The sequence below is a fragment of the Phallusia mammillata genome, chromosome 2 (assembly GCF_965637545.1).
Source record: "Phallusia mammillata chromosome 2, kaPhaMamm4.hap1.1, whole genome shotgun sequence".
In the NCBI taxonomy this organism is placed as follows: domain Eukaryota; kingdom Metazoa; phylum Chordata; class Ascidiacea; order Phlebobranchia; family Ascidiidae; genus Phallusia; species Phallusia mammillata.
The window spans coordinates 13,615,157-13,639,200 of record NC_137253.1 but is presented as its reverse complement, the minus strand read 5'-3'; the positions used below and the strand labels follow the sequence as shown (position 1 = coordinate 13,639,200).

At 37.6% G+C, this 24,044-nt stretch overlaps 1 protein-coding gene across 3 annotated transcripts in view; it reads left to right on the top strand.

Annotated features, from left to right (window-relative positions):
* The window catches only part of LOC145214427 (uncharacterized), a 32,012-nt gene extending 8,970 nt beyond the window's left edge, over window positions 1–23,042 (top strand). Inside the window, exons 11-39 of one of the 3 annotated variants that reach the window (XM_080082953.1) lie at window positions 519–727; window positions 1,064–1,151; window positions 2,137–2,291; window positions 2,425–2,587; window positions 2,659–2,775; window positions 2,835–3,011; window positions 3,284–3,416; window positions 3,591–3,660; window positions 3,942–4,109; window positions 4,410–4,635; window positions 4,800–4,896; window positions 5,134–5,262; window positions 5,508–5,758; window positions 6,119–6,227; window positions 6,374–6,471; window positions 6,557–6,705; window positions 7,328–7,427; window positions 10,940–11,013; window positions 11,079–11,222; window positions 11,455–11,589; window positions 11,652–11,794; window positions 11,908–12,043; window positions 12,774–12,877; window positions 13,398–13,534; window positions 13,612–13,688; window positions 14,145–14,261; window positions 14,405–14,539; window positions 15,239–15,399; window positions 22,388–23,042. In XM_080082953.1, the coding sequence (XP_079939079.1) occupies window positions 519–727; window positions 1,064–1,151; window positions 2,137–2,291; window positions 2,425–2,587; window positions 2,659–2,775; window positions 2,835–3,011; window positions 3,284–3,416; window positions 3,591–3,660; window positions 3,942–4,109; window positions 4,410–4,635; window positions 4,800–4,896; window positions 5,134–5,262; window positions 5,508–5,758; window positions 6,119–6,227; window positions 6,374–6,471; window positions 6,557–6,705; window positions 7,328–7,427; window positions 10,940–11,013; window positions 11,079–11,222; window positions 11,455–11,589; window positions 11,652–11,794; window positions 11,908–12,043; window positions 12,774–12,877; window positions 13,398–13,534; window positions 13,612–13,688; window positions 14,145–14,261; window positions 14,405–14,539; window positions 15,239–15,399; window positions 22,388–22,613 (4,028 nt within the window). In that variant the 3' untranslated portion in view covers window positions 22,614–23,042. Of the gene's footprint in view, window positions 1–518; window positions 728–1,063; window positions 1,152–2,136; window positions 2,292–2,424; window positions 2,588–2,658; window positions 2,776–2,834; window positions 3,012–3,283; window positions 3,417–3,590; window positions 3,661–3,941; window positions 4,110–4,409; window positions 4,636–4,799; window positions 4,897–5,133; window positions 5,263–5,507; window positions 5,759–6,118; window positions 6,228–6,373; window positions 6,472–6,556; window positions 6,706–7,327; window positions 7,428–10,939; window positions 11,014–11,078; window positions 11,223–11,454; window positions 11,590–11,651; window positions 11,795–11,907; window positions 12,044–12,773; window positions 12,878–13,397; window positions 13,535–13,611; window positions 13,689–14,144; window positions 14,262–14,404; window positions 14,540–15,238; window positions 15,400–22,387 lie in introns of those variants that run through there. The other 2 variants (XM_080082954.1, XM_080082955.1) reach the window with 2 other exon arrangements.
* The last annotated feature ends 1,002 nt before the right edge of the window (window positions 23,043–24,044 follow it).

The following is a 24,044-nucleotide window of genomic DNA, read 5'->3' as shown; positions in this document are numbered from 1 at the left end:
CACCCTTCTAGTTTGTTTACATCTTTGATAATTTGATGGATTATAAGTAATTTGGTGTTTCTTGAATTGATTTAACATATAAATGATTAATAAACTAATTCTTGTCTCTTTACAAACAGTAGTCAATTCTTTTATTTGTAATGCTAATATACACACTAAATATACTAAATACTGATACTGTTACAAATACTGTAATAAAATAATGGCAAACAGCAGAAACTGGTGAATAAGTGAAATTAATGTCCTGTTTCATAAACAAATATTTCACTGACGCTAATTGTTTGCCGCTCTTTTTGAGTTTTTTGTGTATTTGTATCTACAATTTACCTATTTTGGTTACTTGTATAATTATGTTGCTGTTGTTAACCTTTCTGTTAGAGAAGCAGCTTTTTTTAGCAAATTCATATAGTGGTAAAAAAATGAAAAAGTCTCCAAAATGGGCCGTAAGTTGGATATGATTGGGAGCTACCATACCACAGCAGGTTATTGTAGTCTAATATTTATAATCTTGTTTTTAGAAACAGCTGGGGTCCGAGTTTCAAGGCAAAAAATGACAGTGTTATGGAATGAGACTTTGACGAATTGTTCAATAGCTTGCTATACTAGTGGAAACCCATTACCCCGTGCCATTTGGAGGCGTGGAAGTACTATAGTGTCATCTAGTGTCACTGGTGATGTTTATCAATCATATCCATTACTTGACAAGTCATGTTTGAACTTTATGAGGGTAAGACTAGCTCCACTTGTATTATACAAAAAGAGTATGATCTTAATAAAAAATCAAATTTGATTTACAGTTTTTACAGTTTTTATTTTAGCGTTTTGACCAAAAATGGTTCCGCAAAAAAGCAATAACTGCATGAGACTAATCTACATCAGCACAACATGGTTATATTTTTTGACCCGAGTAAAAATAAATAAAAAAGGTTGATGTTGCACTACAGCAGCTTAAAGTTGTGTTTACTTGTTTCAAGATTGCAATTTGTAATCTTGTCAAAGCAGGTCACATGGTTTGTCCTTGTGTTTTATTAATCACTGTCATGTCCTTATGTATTTTTTGCAGCCCTACTTTGCAAGTGGAGGAGAATATAAATGCACAGGAACAGTGAATGGACACACTAGTGTAACAAGTGTGAACATCGCAGTAAAAGGTATAAAAAAGATTTTCAGTATTTTTAGTAACATTTATGTGCTGCTGAAACGAACAGGTTCGAACAGGGTTTAGGTTATTCTGTTAATCATTTTGTTTTTGTACAGAGAAAACTGGTTATTCACATGAGGTTTTTTATGTGAAAATGTGTGCATAAGGTTTTTATGTGAAAATGTGTCTCAAACAGGGTTGCCCAACTTAAAATAGTGCCGTGCCAAGTTTGGTTTTAAAATATACTGGCATGCCATCAATCTTGTCTTAAACAATTTGGCCTGATCCAATTACTTGACCAATATGTAAAACCCTATTAAATGTTTAGAAAAAAAATGTTGTCAAATGTGAGTATACTTGTTCATTGTACCCCAGAAACCATTTATTTTGTGTATGTGACAAAAAATACAAATAGTTTGCAACAAAGCTTATGTTTTAATTTTATTAGTGGGTTGTGTTTTATTAGTGGGTAAATCAATTGCTGGACCTAAGGCCTAATGTTTACCTTCAAAATGTTTGCAAAAGCCCGTGTGCCATTTTCAAATGCTCTGCATGCCACATTTGGCATACATGCCACATGTTGGACACCTTTGGTCTAAACAGCACATGTTGTTAAACACATGCTCGTTTGCAATGCCCAAACTGAAGTTGCTCTGACATGGAAGACACCCAACAAATATATATGATATACTTACCCTTTTTACTTGTTTAAATTTAAGGTTTTAATTTGAATCTGTTTTGTCTTTCTGCTTTTGTAGTTTTTGGCAACAAAACGATAAATCCATAATTTTACGATATCCGATTATCTTTGCTGTATTCGTAACAAATGACAGGCTATGGTTTGGGATTTTCGGTCCCTATGCTATTATGCAGTATGCGATTAAACAGATTTGTCCGCAAACAATTAACCTAATTAGCTTATGGGAGAATATGAATGTAATTTGGGAATAAAGTGTTCAATTTTGCCAAATGAACATAATGATGCTTTTTTTAAGGTGCACCAAGATCAGTTACTTGGAATATAAATACAAATGTGCCATCATCAGGCAACAGTGTCAAATTTCTGTGCCAATTTAATGGTATTCCAAAGCCATATATCTCATGGAAGTTTGCAAACGGGTCAGAATTGCCTAAAACAAGTCAATATGTGGTAAGTGTTTTCACACCAAAGCAAGGCTGTACTTATATTTCATGGTTTTACTTTTGTGTTACTGATAGTCCAAGCATTTGAACCATATTCTGTAATACATGTTCATCATTAACCAGGGTGATTTGATTTTCAGGTATCCACTGTTAGTTCTTCACATGAGTATGAAGCAAAAAGTGAACTAAATGTTTATGGGACATTGTGTGAAGCTACTGCGATGCAGAAGTTTCAGTGCTTTGCCACAAACTCCTATACTCATGTACCTGTTCAAAGTGAAGTATACAACATATTGCATATTGGTAAGTAAAAGTGTACATGTACACTAACTGTGTTGAACCGACTGCCTAAGTTGTTTTGGCATGTATTACAGCTGCAACCTCCTCTCCTTCTTCGCTAACTTGCAGTGAAGCTGTGTCATTTTGTCAAAGCCAGGGTAACAATTTTCCCATGGCTACTAACACGACACATTTAAAGAGAATCTTTGTCAGTGAGTATGTTTTACTATAGGCTGGTAAAGTAGATATCACATTAATATATTTTTCAAAGATTCTGGCCTTGGTAACAACATGTATTTTTGGATGTCATCAAGTTCCTTGCAGTATTTTCCATTGTGGCAATCTAATTCCCATCCTAAAAACTGTTTCAGAGTTTATGCATATTCAAAAAATGACATCCGTGCTTCATACAGTAATGAAAATAATGTAGCAAGAGCAGTCTGTGAATGTAAGTAGTAGTAATTACAAAAACTGCAATAATGATTGTTAAAGAAGTCTATTGTCATGTAGACTTATGTTTTTTTAAACTATGCTGTCTAATACGGATTGGCTGTAACATTCAACTTTGCATGGCATAGCAGTGCAACAAAACCACCCCGAGTGCCATTTAAAAAAAATATAGTGTGTTTTAAGTAACAACAAAGTATGCTGTTGGTGTCATCATTTTTTTAAATATGTCATTTAAAAAAAATATTCTTAACAAGTTTATTATGTTCACAGTACCACCTGCCCCTGCATCTTGTTTTAATGTGAGCAGTGATGAATGTGATGGTTCAATAATCCATGTTGAATGGTCTCTTATGGCTGGTGCAAGTTCATTAGCACACAAGGTTTACTACAACAGTAAATACAAGTCAGTGTTGTTGTTTTTCCTTGAAACATCTATTTGTCCCAACTAAAACCAAGGAAATGTACATTGTAGTGTTTGTAACTAATAGTTTCAAAATTATGTGAAAAGAAAATTTTACCAGTTTTTATTATCTTTTTGTTAAATACAAAAAATTCAAAAACTGTTTTCATTGTTCAGAGTTGTATTGCCAAGTCAAACAAAGACCACCATAGCAAGTTTAAACACCAGTCAAACATATGATATATCAGTAAGTAATTATGTGACTTTGAAGTTTAGACATGGAAGTTTATAACTTGTGTGAAAAGTTTCAACCAATATATTTGCTGATACTGAAAATGCAAAAACACTCAATTTTGCTGATAGCTATTTAGTAATTTGCATAAACATAATGTAGTGATCAATTTTAATTTGGAGCACCACTTTTAATCATGCAAATTCATGTGTATGATATATTAAACTAGTGCATTTTTGCATGCAAAGTATTTGCTTTAATGTACTTTTTGCCAGTAATCAATTTCTGCTTGTTAGGTGATGCCAATGTTTGAGGGATGTCAACTTGCTTGGCCACTACAGACTACCCCAATTACTTTGTCCAAGATCTCATTGCCTACCCCTCAAGTCACCATTTCGCTGATTGGATCCACATGCAATGTATATTGGAATGTTAATGATACAATTCATGTTGGATCATATCAGGTACTAAATAGTTTGGTTTGGGTACTGTGCCCAAAATCCATAGCAGTAAGATCACAACCCTGTAAAAGCAATAAAAGTCACTGATTTTTGCCAAATTGGTAGCACCACTGCATGCATGCAAAAGTAAATTATTAAGTAGGACATGGATTATATAAATTATCTACAATGTTACAACCCTGAAAAAAACGTCTTACATCACAAGCAATGAAGGCCACCGTTTGTGCCAAATTAATAGTGCCACTACAGCCTTAAGAAATACCACAATGGAAAAATGACAAATATTAATTTTTAAAATTTCAGGTAACCTTTGATGCACAAATTCGAAACAGTCGTTCAAATGAACCTGCTCAACAACACACTATCGACAAAATTGATCGGAAATTAACTGATTATGGAATTAAAAATTTGACTGCCAACACAAATTATTCTGTTCGAGTCACTGCTCTCCCATTTACAAAGTGTTTCATCCAGTTACCTGTGGCCGTTTCCAACTTTGCTTCAGGAATATGCATCACTCCAACCCAAGGTTCTGTGTGACCAAAATTACTTCTTAACATTTCAGTCAAAGTTTTTGACTTATTTTTACAAGCAAGATAAACACACAATAAGTTGCCATTTGTTTAAATTTTGCGATATATATTCTGTTGCAAAGATAAGTTTTTACAGTAGGTTTTTTTATATTGTTTTCAGGACCTCCTCGGATTTCGTTACCCGCTGTACCAGGTACTTTTAAAAACGGTGCAAAGCTTCGATTACATGCAGTCAGTGAAAGAAATGGTTTGATCAGGTATATGTTTGAGAAGTTTTGAACGATTAGGAAGTTTGACAAAAACGCATGTTAGTCATTTGTTAAGTTGAACTTACATACATAACTCAGTCCGAAACATTCATGCAGACTAGCGATACAATGATTTTAATTTTGATTATTGTACGCCATGCCTACTGCTAATTCGATTTAACGCCTTCAAACTGCCTGGCGCATTACAGTTATGCACAATATAAAGCACAAAACTTTTTGTTTCAGTTGTTATCTACTGGTGGTGTTAAAGGTGACGAATAGTTTGGAAAATGTCGCACGTAACATCACTGATATCAAACAAGGAGGTGGTGTTGTTCGGGATGAAGAACATTACATTGCTGTTGCAAGGAGAAGGTAATGTTTATCCGTAGAAGAAAACGAAATCTTTTGACTTTTCGAATAAGACTTAGCTTGCTATGTCCATTGCATTGTCTTGTATCAATTTTCGATTTTGGACATACGGTAAACGCCATAAGCTTACTTGTCCATTATACATGACAGACACAAAAAGCTTAGCTAAAGCAAACTTAAACTTTACACAAGAAATAGCGGCTAAAAAGGTAATTTCGTATTAATTTTTGTACCAATTTTGCTTTCAGTTTCAGTGGAAGTGCCGAAATAACACTGGGAGACGGAACGTCTACGTGCTGTGACGCAAGCCAGGCCACAGGTGTTGGAAATTGCCAGAACCAGACCACAAGCCGCCAACGACGTAACGCTGGGAACGTTATCCGTGGACAAAACCGCCCGCTACAAAATGAAGCCAAGTACCAGTACTACGTCATGACTACAACCCCTAGTGATAGTGGCATTATATACACTACAAGCCCGATATCAGGACCTGTAACGAGTAAGCAGTTTTTGTCATAACAGTTGCTTAAAATGTACTGCTGTTATGGAATAAACTAGCCAATATGTAATTTATCAACTGAACGCAGATTTGTTACTTTGAATGTCACTGTGGTTTCAATAAGCGTTTTTTTTAATGTTTCTTATCAGCTGCCTGGTTAGCGAACTCTGTAACATGAATCACATTATTTTTGTTAAAATCTGTATATCTTCTTGGCATTAAGATGAAAAAAACTTTAAACATAAGCTACGAACTGCACAAAGGCTTTTTCGAATAACTATCCAAAACCGCAAAACTGATTATTACTAAGAAACTTGGGCTGCAGTTCCTAAGATATTCGCATGGAATTTGATTTTATAGGTGTTGCTACGCAACCTCAAAGTCCCAGCGGCCCGGGCTTGTTCATCGCTCTTGCCGTTGTTGCTTTACTGGTGATGATCGTGGTTATCCTGATTGTTGTTTATCGAAGGTAAAAAGGTTTTCCTTTGTTAGATATAACTACCTTTAAAGTCAGTAGTACCTTATTTTTACTTGTGTCGAAACGCTCTCTAAATAAGTCTCTTCTAGGGATGAAAGTTGGTGACCCTTTTCCTGTAGAATACTTGTATATTTCAGGCCCATACGTCGCCGCCTGCGAAGAACCAAGTCAGGTGATGCAAGAAACGAAGACGCGATCTACGTGAACCAGATGCGACCAGTCCGTAACCACGAAGGTTTGTTGCAGAAGTTGCCAAGCGAAATGCCTCCTAAATAAGTGTCCAACCACTCACACGAGGCATCGTTTTCTTTTATTTTTAGATTCGTTTGAGGGTGTTAGTGACAATGAAGATGCGATGAACCAAGCTAGGGAGAAACTTAACAAATATTTTATCTCGGTCGATTCACTTGTTCAAACCTACAAGGATAAGCGAGCGAAAGAAGATCGACTGTTTGTCGACGAGTTTGAAGTGCGTTAGCTTTTCAAGTAAACCTAAATGCGTACTAAGTTACACAATAACTGGAAATTTAAATTTCCCATTTGCGCAAACCTCAGGCAAGTTGATCACGGACCAGTGGCGTAGGCAGCCAAAAATTTTGGGAGGGGCCAAATAATTTATTGTTCGATACCACTTTTTGCTAACGCTCGGCGTAAGGCGTGCTTTTACCAAACACGTGTCTTGCCAAACTGTGGTTTGACGGCACAGCCAAACGCTTTATTTACTGATTTATTCCATGTCTACATAAATATATAAAAAAACATGGATTTCGACTTACAACTTGGCGACAACAGTCATTTTTGGTATAGATTATATATTCCTTTGATAGTTGAGAGACGAAATCACAATGATGAAGGACGAAACTACACTAAATTAAAGTTTCTCAATAAGCAACTTTACAAATTTGGGAGAGGCAATGGCCCTTTGGCCCCTCCCTGGCTACGCCACTGTCACGGACTCCTGCTTATAACAGTTATTGTAAATAAGGTTAACTTTCCAAAAGCACGCTTACGTCTTTGATACTGTATGGTCTTTTTAAATAGCAGAAGATTTGATTTACATTGTCTTCGATGCAATTGTTGTTTATGTTTAGAAAGTTTTGCCTGAGCTTGTGACAAAGGCAAAAGTCAGCACGGAATACGGAAAGGCTGCGCATCAACATGGAAAGAATCGTTTCAAAAACATTCTTCCAAGTAAGTGGTCTTTAGATTTGAACCTAGTGCTCTTTATTTATTCCATACTATTTTCTTTATTGTTGTTTGCGAAACTACTGGTCATTGATTGATGGCATGAAAATAAGCCTTGCGTGTGTGATGAATGTACCCGAAAGGTGGCTCAACTTCCCTCTTTTGTGTTGGTTCTATTTTGGCATTAAATATACCCCCTTGTGCAGTTTGTGACATTTTGTCTTTGTTCCCAACTTTGATCAAAGCGTTGATTGATTAAATTTCGGTTCTACTGCAAAGATCCAATGTACTTTTTTCATTAAAGTTACAAAGGCCACAAGGCTGTTGTGAAATTCGTCACTTTTCCTGCCTTTGAGTATTGTTTAGGTCACTGCGATGACGCTGTATGAAACCCTTTTTTTTAATCATAGACCCAACGACTATTTATGGAGACTTTGTCGGGATAACTTCCTTGTTTGGGCCTTCTTTGTACGTAGCGAAGTTTTCATTCTTCTTGCATTTCAAAAATCGTCGTTTGTTTCGCAATTTGGTTTCGGGTTTTCACAACATTTTATAACAGACCTGATAAGGCCTTCATGCAAACATTAACCGGAACTGAAACACTAAACCAGGGGTGGGCAAACTTTTCAGTGCAAGGGCCGCATTCAAAAGTTCCTAATCTTATCGGGCCGCATAGTATTTCACCAACAGCCGCCAATTGCTTGCTTGTTTTTTTTAAACAACTAGTGTAAAGAATTAGGTTTATATCACTAAATATACGATTCAAAGCCGTTTAAAATGCTCATATTAATAATTTCTAACTTGGTGCATAAGTTTAGCTGAACGGAGCTAGCTGTTTATGACGTCATGATCGGTATTGTGACGATTGCGGTGCCTGTTTTTTCGCATTGTTTGGACACAATAAGCGGTTAAAAAGCCTGACGTATGTGGTTCTTAGTCTGGTAATCTTTTTTTCTGTCTCACGAAATCTGTTTTTGGCAGTTTGAAAACCGAAATATTTGGCAATATAGACTTAGTTACGTCATGGCAGCCTGTACATGTATTTTAACATACATTGTCACGGCCGCACAAACTCGTCTCCGCGGCCGCATGTGGCCGTACGGCCGCAGGTTGTGCACCCCTGGTTTACCCCAAAATATTAACATAGTATATTTTCAGCTATGTGGAAATACGTTTGTTGTGACTTTGTTTGCACAAACATTGGTTGAAACGTTACATTTGTAATTGTTTCAAATTAAACAAGCATTTATTGCAACATAGGCTACACTACGTTTTTTTGTTAATAAATTCCTTGCGCCAACATTAAACAAAGCAAGCCGCTTTTAGTATCCATCTTAAGTGTGGTGTGGTCTGTGTTAACGATTCTAAAGCCGTATTTAATGTCTGTTTGCAATTTACTGCATCGACCTAAACTTGATCTAAAGTGACCAAAGTTTTGGCGTCAACAGTGCAAAGTGGGCTGTAATTAAAAACGTGAATAGCTTTTACTTTTATCGAACGAAGAAATTGTTTTAAGTGAATATGTGCATGATAACGTGGCAGAAACAACAGGTTAAAGCACGTAAACATCCCCGGTAGTTTTTAAAAACTACGCCTGTGGTTATAATACTATTCAGCGTTGCTCGGCAACTTTCTCTTTAAAATTTCCCAACACTTGGTGGGCCGCATGAACTCCTTTGCCGGGCCGCATGCGGCCCGCGGGCCGTAGTTTGCCCACCGCTGCACTAAACTGTCTGTGACTGGTTTTTGTGACTAAATTAGATTAGCATGTAATGTTATTAAAAATCCGATACGTCGTAAAAATCCGATAAAAAAAAGTCCAATATTGCGATATCAACTTTTGAAACACGTACCTCATTAGATTAGTTTCCTCGTAACTGTTATTATAGGTTCCCTTCCCTGAAGGGGACACATGTTGATTTTACTCAAATTGTTTGTTTGCTTTTGTTTTTTTTTCTTTCATTTTTCTTCTCCCCAAAGTTTGTCCGACTCGTTTTTCCATCAAATGTTTAATGGATTTGGCTGAAATTTGCACAGATGGTAGATGTAGTTATGTAGATGTGCATACCACTTTGGTTTTGTTGATAACCCCAGTATTTACCCCGCTAGTCCCCTAAAATAGGTATTTCCCCCCCGAAGTTTGTCTGACTCGTTTTTCCATCAAATGTTTGATGGATTTGGCTCAAATTTACACAGATGGTAGATGTAGTTAGTAGATGTGCATCCCACTTTGTTTTTGTTGATAACCCCAGTATTTACCCCGCTAGCCCCCTAAAATGGGTATTTTTCCCAAAGTTTGTCAGACTCGTTTTGCCATCAAATGCTTGATGGATGTGGCTAAAACTTATACAGATGGTAGATATAGTTTTGTAGATGTGCATCCCACTTTGTTTTTGTTGATAACCCTAGTATTTACCCCGCTAGCCCCTTAAAAGGGGTGAGTTTGTAAACAATGTCAGAATTTGCAAAATTTGGATAGCTTGTATGCCATTTATAGGTGTCGATTGTTGTGTTCAACCCTGTAGCCCTAACATTTACCCCACAAGCCCCCAAAGTGTAAAACGTATTTGTATGTTACTGGGCACCACAAACAAAAGATTTCTGTGGCACAATGGTGATACAAGGGCAACCAGTTGTATGTTACTCGTTTGTGACTTTGTGGGTTGCTTGGTGGACATTTTGCTCCATGGCAGTTTGGGGGTTGTTAACAGCCCTTTGACATCAGAAACATTAACGGTTGTTGCTCAAAACACCTCTAGTGGTTGAAATTTTAAACGTTGGCAGATTGGACTGAAATTTTGCAGTACTATTGATTGAGTCATTGTGATTGAGTCATTGTGAAGTTTGTGTGTGTTGAACCTCCATTAGTTACCCTACTAGCCCCCTAAAATGAGTTTTATCATTTAAATAGTTTGTACTCCATATAGCATATTTAAATATGCACAGTACCAATCACTGTGTTTGACTTAACAATACCAAACTTACTCATAGTTATCTATTGAAATGCATTATCTACAACTTTGCATGTGTGGGGACCAATGAGTTTTTGCTCGCAGAAAACAATCAAGGTTATAAAAGACAGTGCATGATATGGGACCCAGTATAAAATTTGTAAAGGAAGTATATTAATCTTTTAAAATAGGGTATAGTGTATGTCCAAGGGCAATATGTGCTAAGCCACCCTTCTAGCTTATATTATTTTTAAATCAAGCGACTCGCGCATCTTTGGACCAAATATGCGGGTTGACAAGTTTCGTCCAACGTAAATGTGTACTTATAACAACTATAGTTTAAATATCATTTTAAACTATACGTAAATGCCAAGACACAATGCAACATGATTTTACATTTAAAACAAGGTCATAGAAACAACCACCATGGTTTTCATGTAATGAAGAAATACACAGTCCCAATATCTTAAAATACTGAATTGTTTGCTTCTCTTTTGCAAGTGTAAGGCGTGTTATGTGTAATTGTAAGTTTTTGGGTTGTTTTGGATTTAATTTTTTCTTTTTCAGGTGACGAAGCAAGAGTTGTTCTGATTAAAACCTCGGACGCGATGTCAGACTACATCAATGCCTCGTACATAGACGTAAGCTGTTAAAAAACCTGGTGTTTTGTATGTGACCTGACTTAACCCCGTGTATGTGATGTCAGGGTTACTCGGTGCCAAAGAAGTTCATAGCTGCCCAGGGTCCTACCGAATCGACTTGCAATGACTTCTGGCGAATGGTGACTGACAAAAAGTGCTCAGTCATTGTCATGCTAACTCAACTTACAGAAAACTGCAAGGTCGAAAATGTATTTATTTGTCATCTATGATTATAATAATATAATGAGTAGATAATTATCCACTGCGGGCTGGCATGTTTAAATCGAACAATAAAATTAAATTCATTAGCTTGAGCGTTTTGCATTTCGTAGAAAAACAAGTTTTATGCAAATGTTCAATGATTGTATTTGAGCACCTCTTGTAAAGGCCGTTCAGTTACCACCTCCCAAAATTGACGCTGCTGGGTTCTTTATTCCACAGGCAAAATGCGTCAAATATTGGCCAGAACTGGGAATGCAATGTCAGTACGGAAACTGCACTGTCATGATGACCAGCGAGTCGGCCTTCGGTGACGTCATTTGTAGAATTTTTCGTGTAACCATGTCTCGTTTCAAGGCGAGTCGTTACTTCATTATTGTTTGTCCTCGCTGAGTAAGCTTGTTTGTCATAAATTGCAGAATCCATTCGAGGTGAAGCAGCTGCAATACTTGGGTTGGCCTGACCATGGCATCGCACATACAACCTCTAGTATATTCCGACTTCACAAACTGGTTATTAGAGAACTTGCCGTCAGCGGGGGACCATTGCTGGTCCATTGCAGGTATACTGAGTTTATTGTTGATGGATAAAAAAAACGGGACTGTATTGTTAACCGTGGGTAGTATTCTGGGGAAGCATTTCTTTATTTGTATCAAAATCTTTAAACTCTTACAGTGCGGGTGTCGACCGAACTGGAACTTTTATAGCTCTGGACTTTCTTGGTGAACAAATGGAAGCCGAGGGAAGAGTTAACGTTCTTGCAACTGTCTTTCAAATGAGACTGAACAGAACAGAGATGGTGCAGACCTTGGTGGGTTCTTGATAAAACCTGTTGATGGATCCCCTTCCCTGAAGGGAACACATATTGTTTTTGTCCGTATTTTTTTCTTTTTTCTATCTAACGCTGTTTTTTATACGCATTTGGTCAAGAAGGTGTGCTTCGAATTGATTCAAATTTACACAGATGTTAGCTATTGATCCAACTTTGATTCTCCTGAAGTTTGACCGCAAATAACCCGGCGGTTCACCCACAGGCCCCCAAAACATGAAATTTAAAACGGCTGTACTGACTAAGGTACATGATCTAGGAGTTACATGCTTTGTTGATAAGTGAATATGTGTTTAAGTGTCTCACTTGCAATATAATCAAATCCTACGGAAGAGACTGTTATTTACGGTCGGCCGGGAATGGCCGCTGCTTTATGCATGAGTTGTTGACTATTTGTCGAACTGTTGATTCCATACTGAAAACCTGGTTTGATTTGTATTGCTTTGCAGCCATCCCTTTCTCGCCTAAAGTATTGTGGCTATCATAAGGCTTCTGCAAGTAGATTTGCCGTTGTACCGGGATCTCCAGAAACTTTTCAGGGCTGATCCCAGTTATGACTACATAATTATGGTTATTAATTGAGGATTTCAGCAAAGCTTGACAAAATGTTGCAGAATCTGAGCGCTAGAACCACTTCCCTGACAAATACTTTTTTGCACCCATAACAGAAATTGCACGTTTTCCCGCTAACAAGTTTTAATTATTGTCACAGGGTCAATACGTGTTCGTTCACAAACTTGTTGCCGAACTAAAGGCCTTCGGAAACACTGACGTTGAGGCTTTTGAATTTGCTACTCAGTACGATAACCTGAAAGTGTAAGTGATTATATTAGTGTCTTATAAGTGTTACCAAAAACGACCACCAACCTACACTGTGTAGCGACTTCAAACTGAACGTACGCATAATTTAGGTCTTTATTCGCAAGCCTTCACGCAACACTAAAACATAGTTTGTGCAAAGTTGGAAATGTGTAAACGATCATCTGACACGATTTGCTTGTATTTGACTGGTCGTCATACAGACATACATAAGCTTAAATCGATAACACTTCAGCATCGAACACTGAGAAACAGGACGATAAATCTACATCAACGTCATATACCTGTGACGTCATAAGAGTTTGACCAAGTACCTAGAATTAACGTGACTGCTCGGTGCTAAACATTCGCTTGTACTTTTGCCATCATTTTTTATTCGGTCATTGCTGGCTGTGTTGAATCCACTTTTTTGTGGATATTGTTCACCACATCGACAATTCTCATGTGGAATTTCGGTGACCAATACCTTGGACCCTAAGAGCCATGAAACTATAAAGTTCGTAACTGTTGTGTGCAGTGTTGACGATTCTCACGTCACTCGTCTGAAGATTCAGTTCGACAATCTGGATATAGTTCCTCCTTCCTTGAAGGAAACAAAAGCAGGACAAAAAGCCATAAATAAAGCATTCAACGTCGATTTCTCAATTTTGCCCTGTAAGATTCCAACAAAAATACGATTTTTTCATGTACTTTGTTAATTTGTTCCAATTTAATTCTCGATCTTCGAACAGATGATTACAATTTAGCTTTCGTGGAAAAGCTTTCCAGTGACAAGGAAATTCCGTACCTCAATGGTTCAAGTGTTCGAGTGAGTCAATTTCTTTCATAACGGCTTTGTTGTCTACCAGGCATCTCCAAGTATTTGTACTAAGGGCCACACAGATTAGTAGTCCCTCCACCAACCTAGCGTTCGCGGATCTTATTTAAAAAAAAAAAGCACAAACGTTTAAAACGGTGTTATTGTTCTCAAAAAGGGGCAAAACATTAGGAGTATCAAAGCAGGGTTATTGTACGTGGAGCTCCACAGACTTGTTTAGTTCATAAATGGAGTGAAACAATAGTTGTGTACCACAAATTCCTAATATACATAACTTACAAAAATACTTATAACAAAAAGGTTTGCTCTGTGAAACTATTTAGAGACCACCATTACAACCTGTTGGAAATGTTTGTGCAGTTGTAGACAGTGGCTGATAATTATCAGCATACATTATGATGTATGTTCAATGCATGTTTTCTGACCGTACCCATTGTTTATCAACAGGCTCACAACTTCGGATTTTACTACATAGTGGCACAAAGTCCACCTGAGTGCAATCTCAACACATTTTGGCGATGTGTAACGGACAACGACATTCACTGCATTGTTATGCTGGAAGAGGTAAACGGGACAAACGAATTGTATTTACTGAATAAGTAGCACAAAGTGGCCACATTGGATCAGCAAGAAACGCACCTAAAACAAGAAAATGATATTGCGTTTACTGTATTAGCTGGACTTAATTTGTAACTCTGTCGGCTTAGGAGTCTTCATGCAGCAAATACTGGCTGGGGCAGAAATCAGCACATTTTCCCGAGTTCAATGTTGAAATTGTGGAATTGAACAAGTGCCACGGATATTTGGAACGGGATATACAAGTGACTAGAAATTCATCTACGGTGTGTTTCTCCAAATTTCTTAGTATCCATTTTATTAGCTTATCGGAAGGGGCCATTCGTTAAAGTAAATTTGAGAAATCTTATATGCTAGTCCGTCAATCATTTGGTCAAAAAACTGTTCGGTTATATTGCTTTCAAAATACAACTAAATATTGCTAATCAAATACTTAACTCTTTAATGCCCCCTAACAACGATTGTTTGGTCGAAAAATTTGAATCTCGACTTTGGCTTTTTCATCATAAAAAAACTTAAAACGTTTTCATTGTGCACAGATGGACACGCAAAATTCACCTTTTAATTAGGACAGTAGCCTATGACAAAAATGCACAATTAAGCAATTGTTTAGTTATACGACTTAGGCTTTTGAATTATATGGTCACATTACCTGCATAATATTAAAAACTTGCTTTAGAAACTATTTGAACGATTTTTACAATTGGAAGTGTAAATGAAATGAAACTTGAAATCCGGTAATTTTCACTTCACTACATACAAAACCTGTCAGAGGGTAAATCCTAAATAAATACTCTTTAAGTATCTTCGGTTAGCTACATGTCCTTGAAGTTTAAGAATGTCAGTCTGATCAGTTTTTTTTGTTTGACTTAAACGGAGTAATTCCTTCATTTTATTTTAAGTGACCTGTTGAAGCTCCTATTGCTGCGTATTTAAAGTGCTTTAACTGTTTGCTTTTTTGATAGACCCAGCACCACGTCAAGCAGTTTGTCTTCAATAGCTGGAAATCCGACCAACCAGTTCCAGAAACTTCCGCCTTTTTAGAAATCATATCCAAGGTCGAGCGCTTCCAAGCTGGTGCAACAGACGTGAGAGGAAAACGAATAATTGCTCTTGCACATAGCAGGTTTGTAAACATTGTAATATAATTCTAAAGTTATTTAAAATATTTGTAATTTCTAAAAAAATATAACTGGGTCTTATACTAATATATTTTGCTGGGTTGTATTATCATAGGCGCACCTAGTAAAATACATCGCTTTAGTTTTTCGTGATATATGTGTGCATGTACGCCATTCCGGTGTAAGACGAATTTCGCGAAGATAAAGGTTATTTTCTCCTTCTGAATCTGAAATTAAGTGTAGCGGCCGTAATTTGTTCAAAATCTGTGCAGCCCAGATCTGCACCGACCGCCGCACTAGAGGTTTCCTACTTTGTCTCGAACGCAACACTGACTACCTGACAGATAAATCCTCCTCTGTTGCACAACAGCATTGGTTATCTGTGAACGAACAGAAGCGAGTCACAATCGGCAATAATACGCACATTCAATATGGCCGATAAACTTACACTAAGAAATATGTCACGTTAAGAAAGTCAATACCTCTTAACTAATACACAAATATTATCACGACATTTAACTAATACAATTTATACATTCAATTACGTACCAACTTGTTAGGAATCCGTACTGTTGAAATCGCCCCCTTTTGAAGTCAAATCGCCCCCCGACTTCCAAAATTGTCACCATCGCCCCCTCGAAATGTACTTGCTATAGAACCTCTTTTGCATACTTCCTAAGTTGTTGTATGCCCGCCATTCATCGGACCAAATTTCTGTGCCTGGCAACACGTGCCTCTCACACCTTCCAGGGTTTGTTGGTCCCTGGGTAGAACCAACAACATGAAGCATTCCTTAAAAATAATTGTTTCTGATATTACATTAACGGCCTTGGGACGTCTTAGCAGTTCTTCTGTACAAACCTGAAAACGACAGAAAACGGGTTGTAAGTAACCTTACATGAGTTCTTAATTACTTTTAAAATTTTACCTCCCGAAGAAAGCCACATTAATCGACACAGGTTTTATTGCTTACTTCTGCCTCCTTGCATATTGCATTCTGCGTCCGCTCTTCTGCCCAATGATACACAATGGCTAGCAACTGCACCATTGTTAAGTTGCTTTAGTCGAAAAAGGAACCCGTTCTAATGGAGAATCTTTTTCTGTAGTCCTGCAAAAAATGCTATGGTAAAAAAGCTATGATATATGATAATTTGACGTTTGCAGCAACTTTTACGTTACCTGTAAAATCCTAAAACTAACACTTACGTTACAATAGGTTTGCTGCTGGTTAAACATCCATTATTTCCAAATAGCTAGCTTTTTCCATAAGGACACAGCTTACCTAATCAGGGCAACGCCACACCCGACCGACCTCAGATGTTGCTCGACCACATTCGCAAACTTTGCGGGTGGAAAGTATACCGTGGGTTCGAGCCCACGCAACAGCCGTTTCATTTTCTAAGAAAGCATCACAAAGGGACATTTAATATATAGTAAGAAAAAACGCGTTTGCTGTTTTGCTATAAAAAATTTTCCACGACTAATGACACACCTGCTGTTACGCGCCAAAAAAAGTTTCTCCACTTTCCCACGAGCATTTGGATACATCTTTCCACCTCTAAGCTGATGCAATAGGTCCAAAGCATTTGACTTTAACATGTTTTTGGCAGAAAGAACAAAATAGTGAGTGGAGTACAGATACCATGTTATAGCAACCGTGTTTGTAGGAATCTGTAACTACACGTGCAGTTCCATCCTAATTTACAGAAGTAAGAGCGTTGTCACCGCTAACCATAAACGCTTGGTAGCTCTGTGTTTATTAAACACGTTAAATATACAATCCACGGTCAGTGCGACCCTCCCTGACCAATTTGGTTCGCTGATATTTGCCAAATAAGGGGCGCTCCTGAGGGACAAATTCTTAACAAGTTTTTTTTTCCCGTATATGGGTCAGGGGCGCCGGGCTATTCGACCAACTGCCTGCCCATCATTTGTAATAAAGATCATTTGGGGAAGGAGTCACTGTGTAACACTCTTCGGTGACATACCTACAGGGGGCGCATCAAACGACGGTCCCTAAGCTTTCTTGCGATGATCCCGCTTGTGAATAGCTCGTCGCAAAGCGGAAATGTAGCCTTTTAAAAAATTCCTTCATAACGTATACGTTTTCTAGTGTTGTAATCCACTGCTACCTGTGTTGAAACAGGTAATAGGAACTCAATATCGTCAGAGATATAATGCTTTGTATTTTTTGTGTGTTTTTTGTTAATACTAATTATGGGTCCCCTTCCCTGAAGGGGACACATATTGTTTTTGTCTATATTTTTTTTTCTTTTTTCTTTTTTTCTTTTTTCTTTTTTTCTTTTTTTCTTTCTAACGCAGATTTGTTCCCACGTTTTGGTCAACAAAGAATGGTTCAATATTTTTCAAATTTACACACATTGTAGATATTGGTCTAAAGATGGTCCATGTGAATTTTGACCCCGTTTGATCCCTCGGTTCACCCACAGCCCCCCAAAACGTGAATTTTTTTGCGCGGATTTGTTCCCACGTTTTGGTCAAGAAAGAATGGTTCAAACTTTTTCAAATTGACACACATAATAGGTATTGGTCTAAAGATGGTCCATGTGAATGTTGACCTCGTTTGATCCCTCGGTTCACCCACAGCACCCCAAAACGTGAAATTTTTAGCGCGGCTATTGTTCCCACGTTTTGGTCAAGAAAGAATGGTTCAAACTTTTTCAATTTTACACACATTACAGATATTGGTCTAAAGATGGTCCATGTGAATTTTGACCCCGTATGACCCAGAGATTCACCCACAGGCCCCCGAAACGTAAATGTGTCTAACGCTCGTTTGGTCAAGAAAGACACTGTAGGCAGAAGTACCAAGAGAGTAACTCACTGGTTTACGATAGCGGGAGGGCTCAGCTTGACGTCGGACAGACGTTTTACGAGACATCGTTTCAGTGATTAGAAATCAGCTGTTTTGCACAGCAATGCTATGTCGTTTTATTAAGTTATCACTCACATTTTTAGTTTTGGCGAAGGTTTTACACCTATGACGTGATTTAAGCCTAATAACCGTGCTTCGGTTTTGTACATGTCAAGAAAAACTTTGTTAATAAAAGTTAAGATGAAAAAATTAACTTGACTTTTTTGCCAAATAAATGACGGCGTGCTATTGAAAACGGTGTCAAAAGGTCAAACAGTCGTTTGGCGTGTGCACCCTGAGAGGTTACTACAGGTCAATGGTACTCATTTTGCGAAACAAAGTTAAATGAAAAACAATTTGTTATGTATACACTTGTAGCAAATTGCTTTTTAATTTAAAGTGTCTGTAACACAACTGTTACAGCTTTCTAAAAAAAATTGCCCGACCTTGGAGGACTATATCTGGGTTAAAGCAAGAGATTAGATTTAAGTCTTTGTTACGTTTTTTTAATGTTTTTGTAATTACATGACAATAATAGTGCAAAAAGAATACGAACAATTTTTTTTATTGTTGGGTTAATGCTTTCTAAAAATTTGTCCTTAAGAATGTAAAAATCACCGCAACATTTGTTTACCGTAAATCCGCACAAACATGCGTGTGGGGACCCATTAGTTTTTGTTTACAAAAACAATCATATGTGTAGATCAAATGATGTGTATAGTAAATTGGTAAATATCGTATAGAATATATAAAATGGAAGTATATCAGAAAGCCACTCTTCTAGTTATCGTAAACTTTTGTGGAACTTAAAATTTTACGTTTATTTCGACGTATAATTACATTTTTTACAAATTTAGTTTGATAGCGGCTTACTTGTGGTCTATCACCAGTTAGGTTGTAATTTGTTATGATACTTAACTGTAGTTCGGCAGTTTATTTCGACGTTTTTGCAACAATGGTTGGCAAGGCTTCGCACGAGTGACGGCAAAGTTTTTGATGTTGTTAAAAACAAGGTTTATGACCTCATAGAGACGTAAAACTTTGCATGACGTCATCATATGACCTAAACTACGTTCTGACGTAACTTCATGATTTTATGACGTCATTAACCCATGTACGTACAAGTACACTACACCGACCGGCGCACTTGGGGGTTTCCTTTACAAATCCTCCTCCGTTGCACAACAGCTCGTTAAACGAACATAATTGTGCGTGTCACAATCGGCAATAATACACACATTCAATATGGCCGATAAACTGACAGTAAGAAATATGTCACGTTAAGAAAGTCAATACCTCTTAACCCAGCGCTTCCCAACCGGTGGTCCGCGGCCCACTGGTGGGCCGCGACGTTCTTTCTCGTGGGCCGCGAAACTTGTCAAACTTTTATCATACCAAAATAGAAGTTTAAAAGTTATGCAGTTCGTGTGAACATACTTTCAAGTTTAACTATATCAGGGGTGTCCAACACGTGGCACGCGTGCCAAAAGTGGCACGCAGAGCATTTGAAAATGGCACGCAAGCTTTTGCACATCCAAGTGGTAAACAGTAGGATTTGTCAGGCAAATAATTTTTTTCTATTGATTCTTCTTGGCCTTTATTCTAAATTTAGTAAAGATATCAGTATCAATGTTACACAAACCCACTAATTAAATTGTTCTTTTTTGGGCCCCGTTGCAAACTATTTGTATCTTGTGTCGCATAAACGGAATGAAAGGTTTCTGGAGTATCATAAACAAGTGTACTCGCATTGGACGACATATTTTTTTCTAATTAATGAAAAGTGCTTCACATGTTTTCGGATCGAGTCCATACCGTTAAGATGTTTAAGACATGGTTTGGAAAAAGTACCAAACGTTGCGGCACGCGAGCATATTTCAAAACCCAAATTGGCACGGCGGTGTTTTCGAGTTGGACACCCCTGAACTATATTATCAAAAACAAACAAACATATTACTCACTATGAAAGCCGCATAAGGTTTTACGTTAAACAAAGATTTTATTACACACCCAAACTGCAATTGTCGCGTCACAGCAACAGTAAATAAACTGCAATTGTCGCGTCACAACAGTACTTGTATTAGTTGTAAAATCTTGATGCCAGAACTTTATTTGTTAGCTTCATTTGGACTAAGACGTTTCAGCATTTTAATAACTTTATCTTGTTTTTATAGCTACACATAAAATACTAATGTTAGAACATAAATATTTCCAAAACTAATTTGGATCAACCACAAACTGCGACTACTAAAAAGCCTGCTCACAGCACAAAAAGAAACCAGGGTTGCCAGATAAAAAACGCAGAATAGTGCCAAAAACTCTCAAAAAAGCGCCAAACACAACAAAAAAGTGCCAAACCAAAAATGTTTGATGCCAAAAATACCGCCAAACCAATTTTACAGAAATAGCAATATAACGAGTATTATCATCTATATATATTGCTAAATAGGTATTATAAACTGGTCCATACTTAAAATCTGGTCAGTAGAGAATTTATAATTATATCTACGCATAACCGTTTACCAGTGTACGCCGTGCAGTTACAAAAAAAGCAACTTTATTCTCCAGCACGGCCAGAACCAGAAGGTAGAGCTACTAACACTGAGCTTCACCTTTGGCCCGACCTGGGAACTTCTGGTAGGTGGCGCAAAAGAGCATAGGCGTTTATGGTGCTGACTCAGCAATTATTCTTACCATAAACCCAAATTGCTGTAACAGCACCATAAACGCCTATGCTCTTTTGCGCCACCTACCAGAAGTTCCCAGGTCGGGCCAAAGGTGAAGCTCAGTGTTAGTAGCTCTACCGAACCAGAAAGTTCTAAGAGCACCACCTGGCGGTGTACATTTTAAATTAGTTTTACCAACAATTCTTTAAAAATCACTCTAAAACATCGTTTTTGCCCTGAACCCTGCATACGCACAAAATGCCGCCGTAAGGATTTTGTTTACCCACAATTAAGCATTTTACTTGGCGATGATACTTTTTCCCTAACATGGCCAGTTTTGCCACAAACAATCAGTCTCCTTACAGCACAGACACTCACTTTTATAACATGATCTATTAACGACACAACAACAACAACAAGTTTGGTGATATTTTCACATTAAAGTTTCAAGACCAGTAACATCAATTACTGCCGTATTCAGAAGAATATATTTTATCTGAAGTAAAGTCATGTAACATTTTTGGCGATGCAACAAAGTCTTTACAACATTTACCAGACAGTATCAACTCCGCTCTGATTCTTACAATGGCATCAAGAAGGTACAACTGCATTCGATTCCTAGTTTTGGTTTTAATAGATGTTACAAGGGAAAAAATCCTCCCAGCCACGGCGTTACTGACTGGCGACATTGTTGAACTTTTTAAACTAAATAAACTCGATGCTACTTGCCGGCGCTGACACGTTTTCTGGAACACAAACTTTATGATGTCAAACAAGCTCTGCCTTTAGCCCACAATTAATATTTTTTTCTTAATTGTTGCATTGATTTGTCAAAAAGGGCTTGTGTGACGTATACGGGAATTCAATGAAACAGAACCTACCCATTGTAATGGCGCAGCTAGCGGATTTAAGCCGTAATTTGTTGTATCAGAAGCGCAAACCTTTGCAAAAAAGCAAAAACGCCAAATAAAACAATTAGGTGCCAACCATTTCCATAAACCGCCAAATTTTACAAAAATATCCGCCAAACCGCCAGTTGCTATTTTTGGTGCCAACTACTTTCAAAAAACGCCAATTTTGAGGTATTTGGCGGCAAAACCGCCAAATTGGCAACCCTGAAAGAAACTGTAAAACGTGGTCAGCACAAGATTGCACCACTAATGACATCACGCGCATTGTTACGTTTGGAGATTTCTAACCAATCATGTCAGGCGCTTTGTTACGTCACAGTAAATTAAGTCAGGTCACTGGCGTGAACTAGAAACAGAGAAAGAACGCACATACGAGCAACTTCTCGATGTAACATTAAGTTTTATTTAATCCCGATTTAGACTCGAATATTTTTTGTGTCCGAGAGGTCCTATCCGGATTAAGCCGGTTTTGTTCAGACTGAAGCCCGAGAACGCCCGACCCGTCTTAAGTACAGTATTTACAACTAGAAATGTCTTTCAGTGACGGATCAAGCCGTACTGGGATGTTTTGCGGAGTTGCCAACATGCTCGAGCGTCTAAAGAACGAGCGCAAGGTGGATGTGATGAGAGAAGTGAAGAACCTTCGCGATTTGCGTCCTAGAATGGTCGGCAGTGTTAAACAATACGAATTCTGTTACGAGGCTGTTCTCCAGTTCGTCCAGTCGTTCAGCACTTACTCTAACTTTAAGAGCTGCACAGATGAGTAAGGAATATAATAGTTAAAAATCGATGACTCTTGGATTCGACTCAGGCAAATTTTTTATACTCGACTTAAGTCAAGTGATTTTTTTATTCTTCTATTCGGTGTTTGCCTATACTTCAATCCAGTCTTTGTAGCATTATTGTACAAAGTCCACTATCAAGAATTGTTTAACATGTTGGTGAACGCAAATGAGTTGTCTATATTTATGTGTTCCTATATCTTATATTTTACGCAAACGGAAGTTTTGTTTTGATCGTGCAATAATCGCTGATTTTGTATCCGCCATTTTGTTGTGCTGTGGTTGCAAATATTAGCCTACACTGTCCGTTGAAATTGAATTTAGTTTTGGAGTGCACGTGGACCTTCAAAACTTTAAATTTGCTATCGTGTTTTTTCACACTACAGGCCTACTCATTAAACAGTTTATAGTGGTTTTCAAATTGTGATTCTCAAACCCAAACACATTATTATCAGATTTAAATAAATTATCTTAAATTTATGGTTTACAAAAGGTTATGTTTCGGTATTTCCATCCAGGCCAATTACAACAGAGCCCATATCTCAATATATGGATTATAGTGCCACGTTAAAAATCACACAATTTCATTTGAGCTTGCTCAACGAAATTGCCACTGCGTGGTAATGGTGATATGGCAGGTCAATCGGTAGTGTAAAAAATCTAAAGAACTAGCCAGCTCAAACCTATGTTTTTGCCAAAAATCAAGTTTAATACAGTTATTGTGAAATAAGACTATGGAACTTTTTGGATGGGGTCGTCAGTTACATTGGGTTGCTAAAATGGGCCGCGGGATGAAAAAGGCAGAAACCACTGGCTTTAAAACAATTCATGAAACACTCCTCGCGTTTCTGCTTTTCTCTTTTTAAAATCTCTGTTAAGAAAACTCTTTTCCTGCTTTCTTTATTTTTTCCCTCTTAGAAATGCCCAATACGGTATTTCCGTTTTCCGCCTTTCCGTTTTTCGTGTCGATTTCCTGGTTTTCCTCAATTTACGACAATGACCAGCAAAGTAGACTGTGCAAGACTGCAAGGACAATATGCAATAGCCATCTATGATAATTTCCAATGATCTACTTAGATTATGTAATGTGCTGTGAATAACGCAATTCACCTTGCTATTTTAGAGAGGATTGCGCGTTCAGTTCTGTAGTTTAGGAAATAACATAATCAGTCAGTAACTAATATATATTGCTATTGCATAAAGCCTGACATTGGTTCAGTCAGTTGCCTAAAGCCTATTATATCTGAATAGATTCTGTGAAGTGCATAGTTTGTATGAATGTCACAAGTAGATTGTGTATTCTTGAGTAGCTCGACATAATATTCTATTGTTGTGTGCACACCACATTTTTCACTCACAGCCCTAATGAAGCTAATATGAAATCAAAGAATTTAGAGTCTTCACAACAACGGTGGT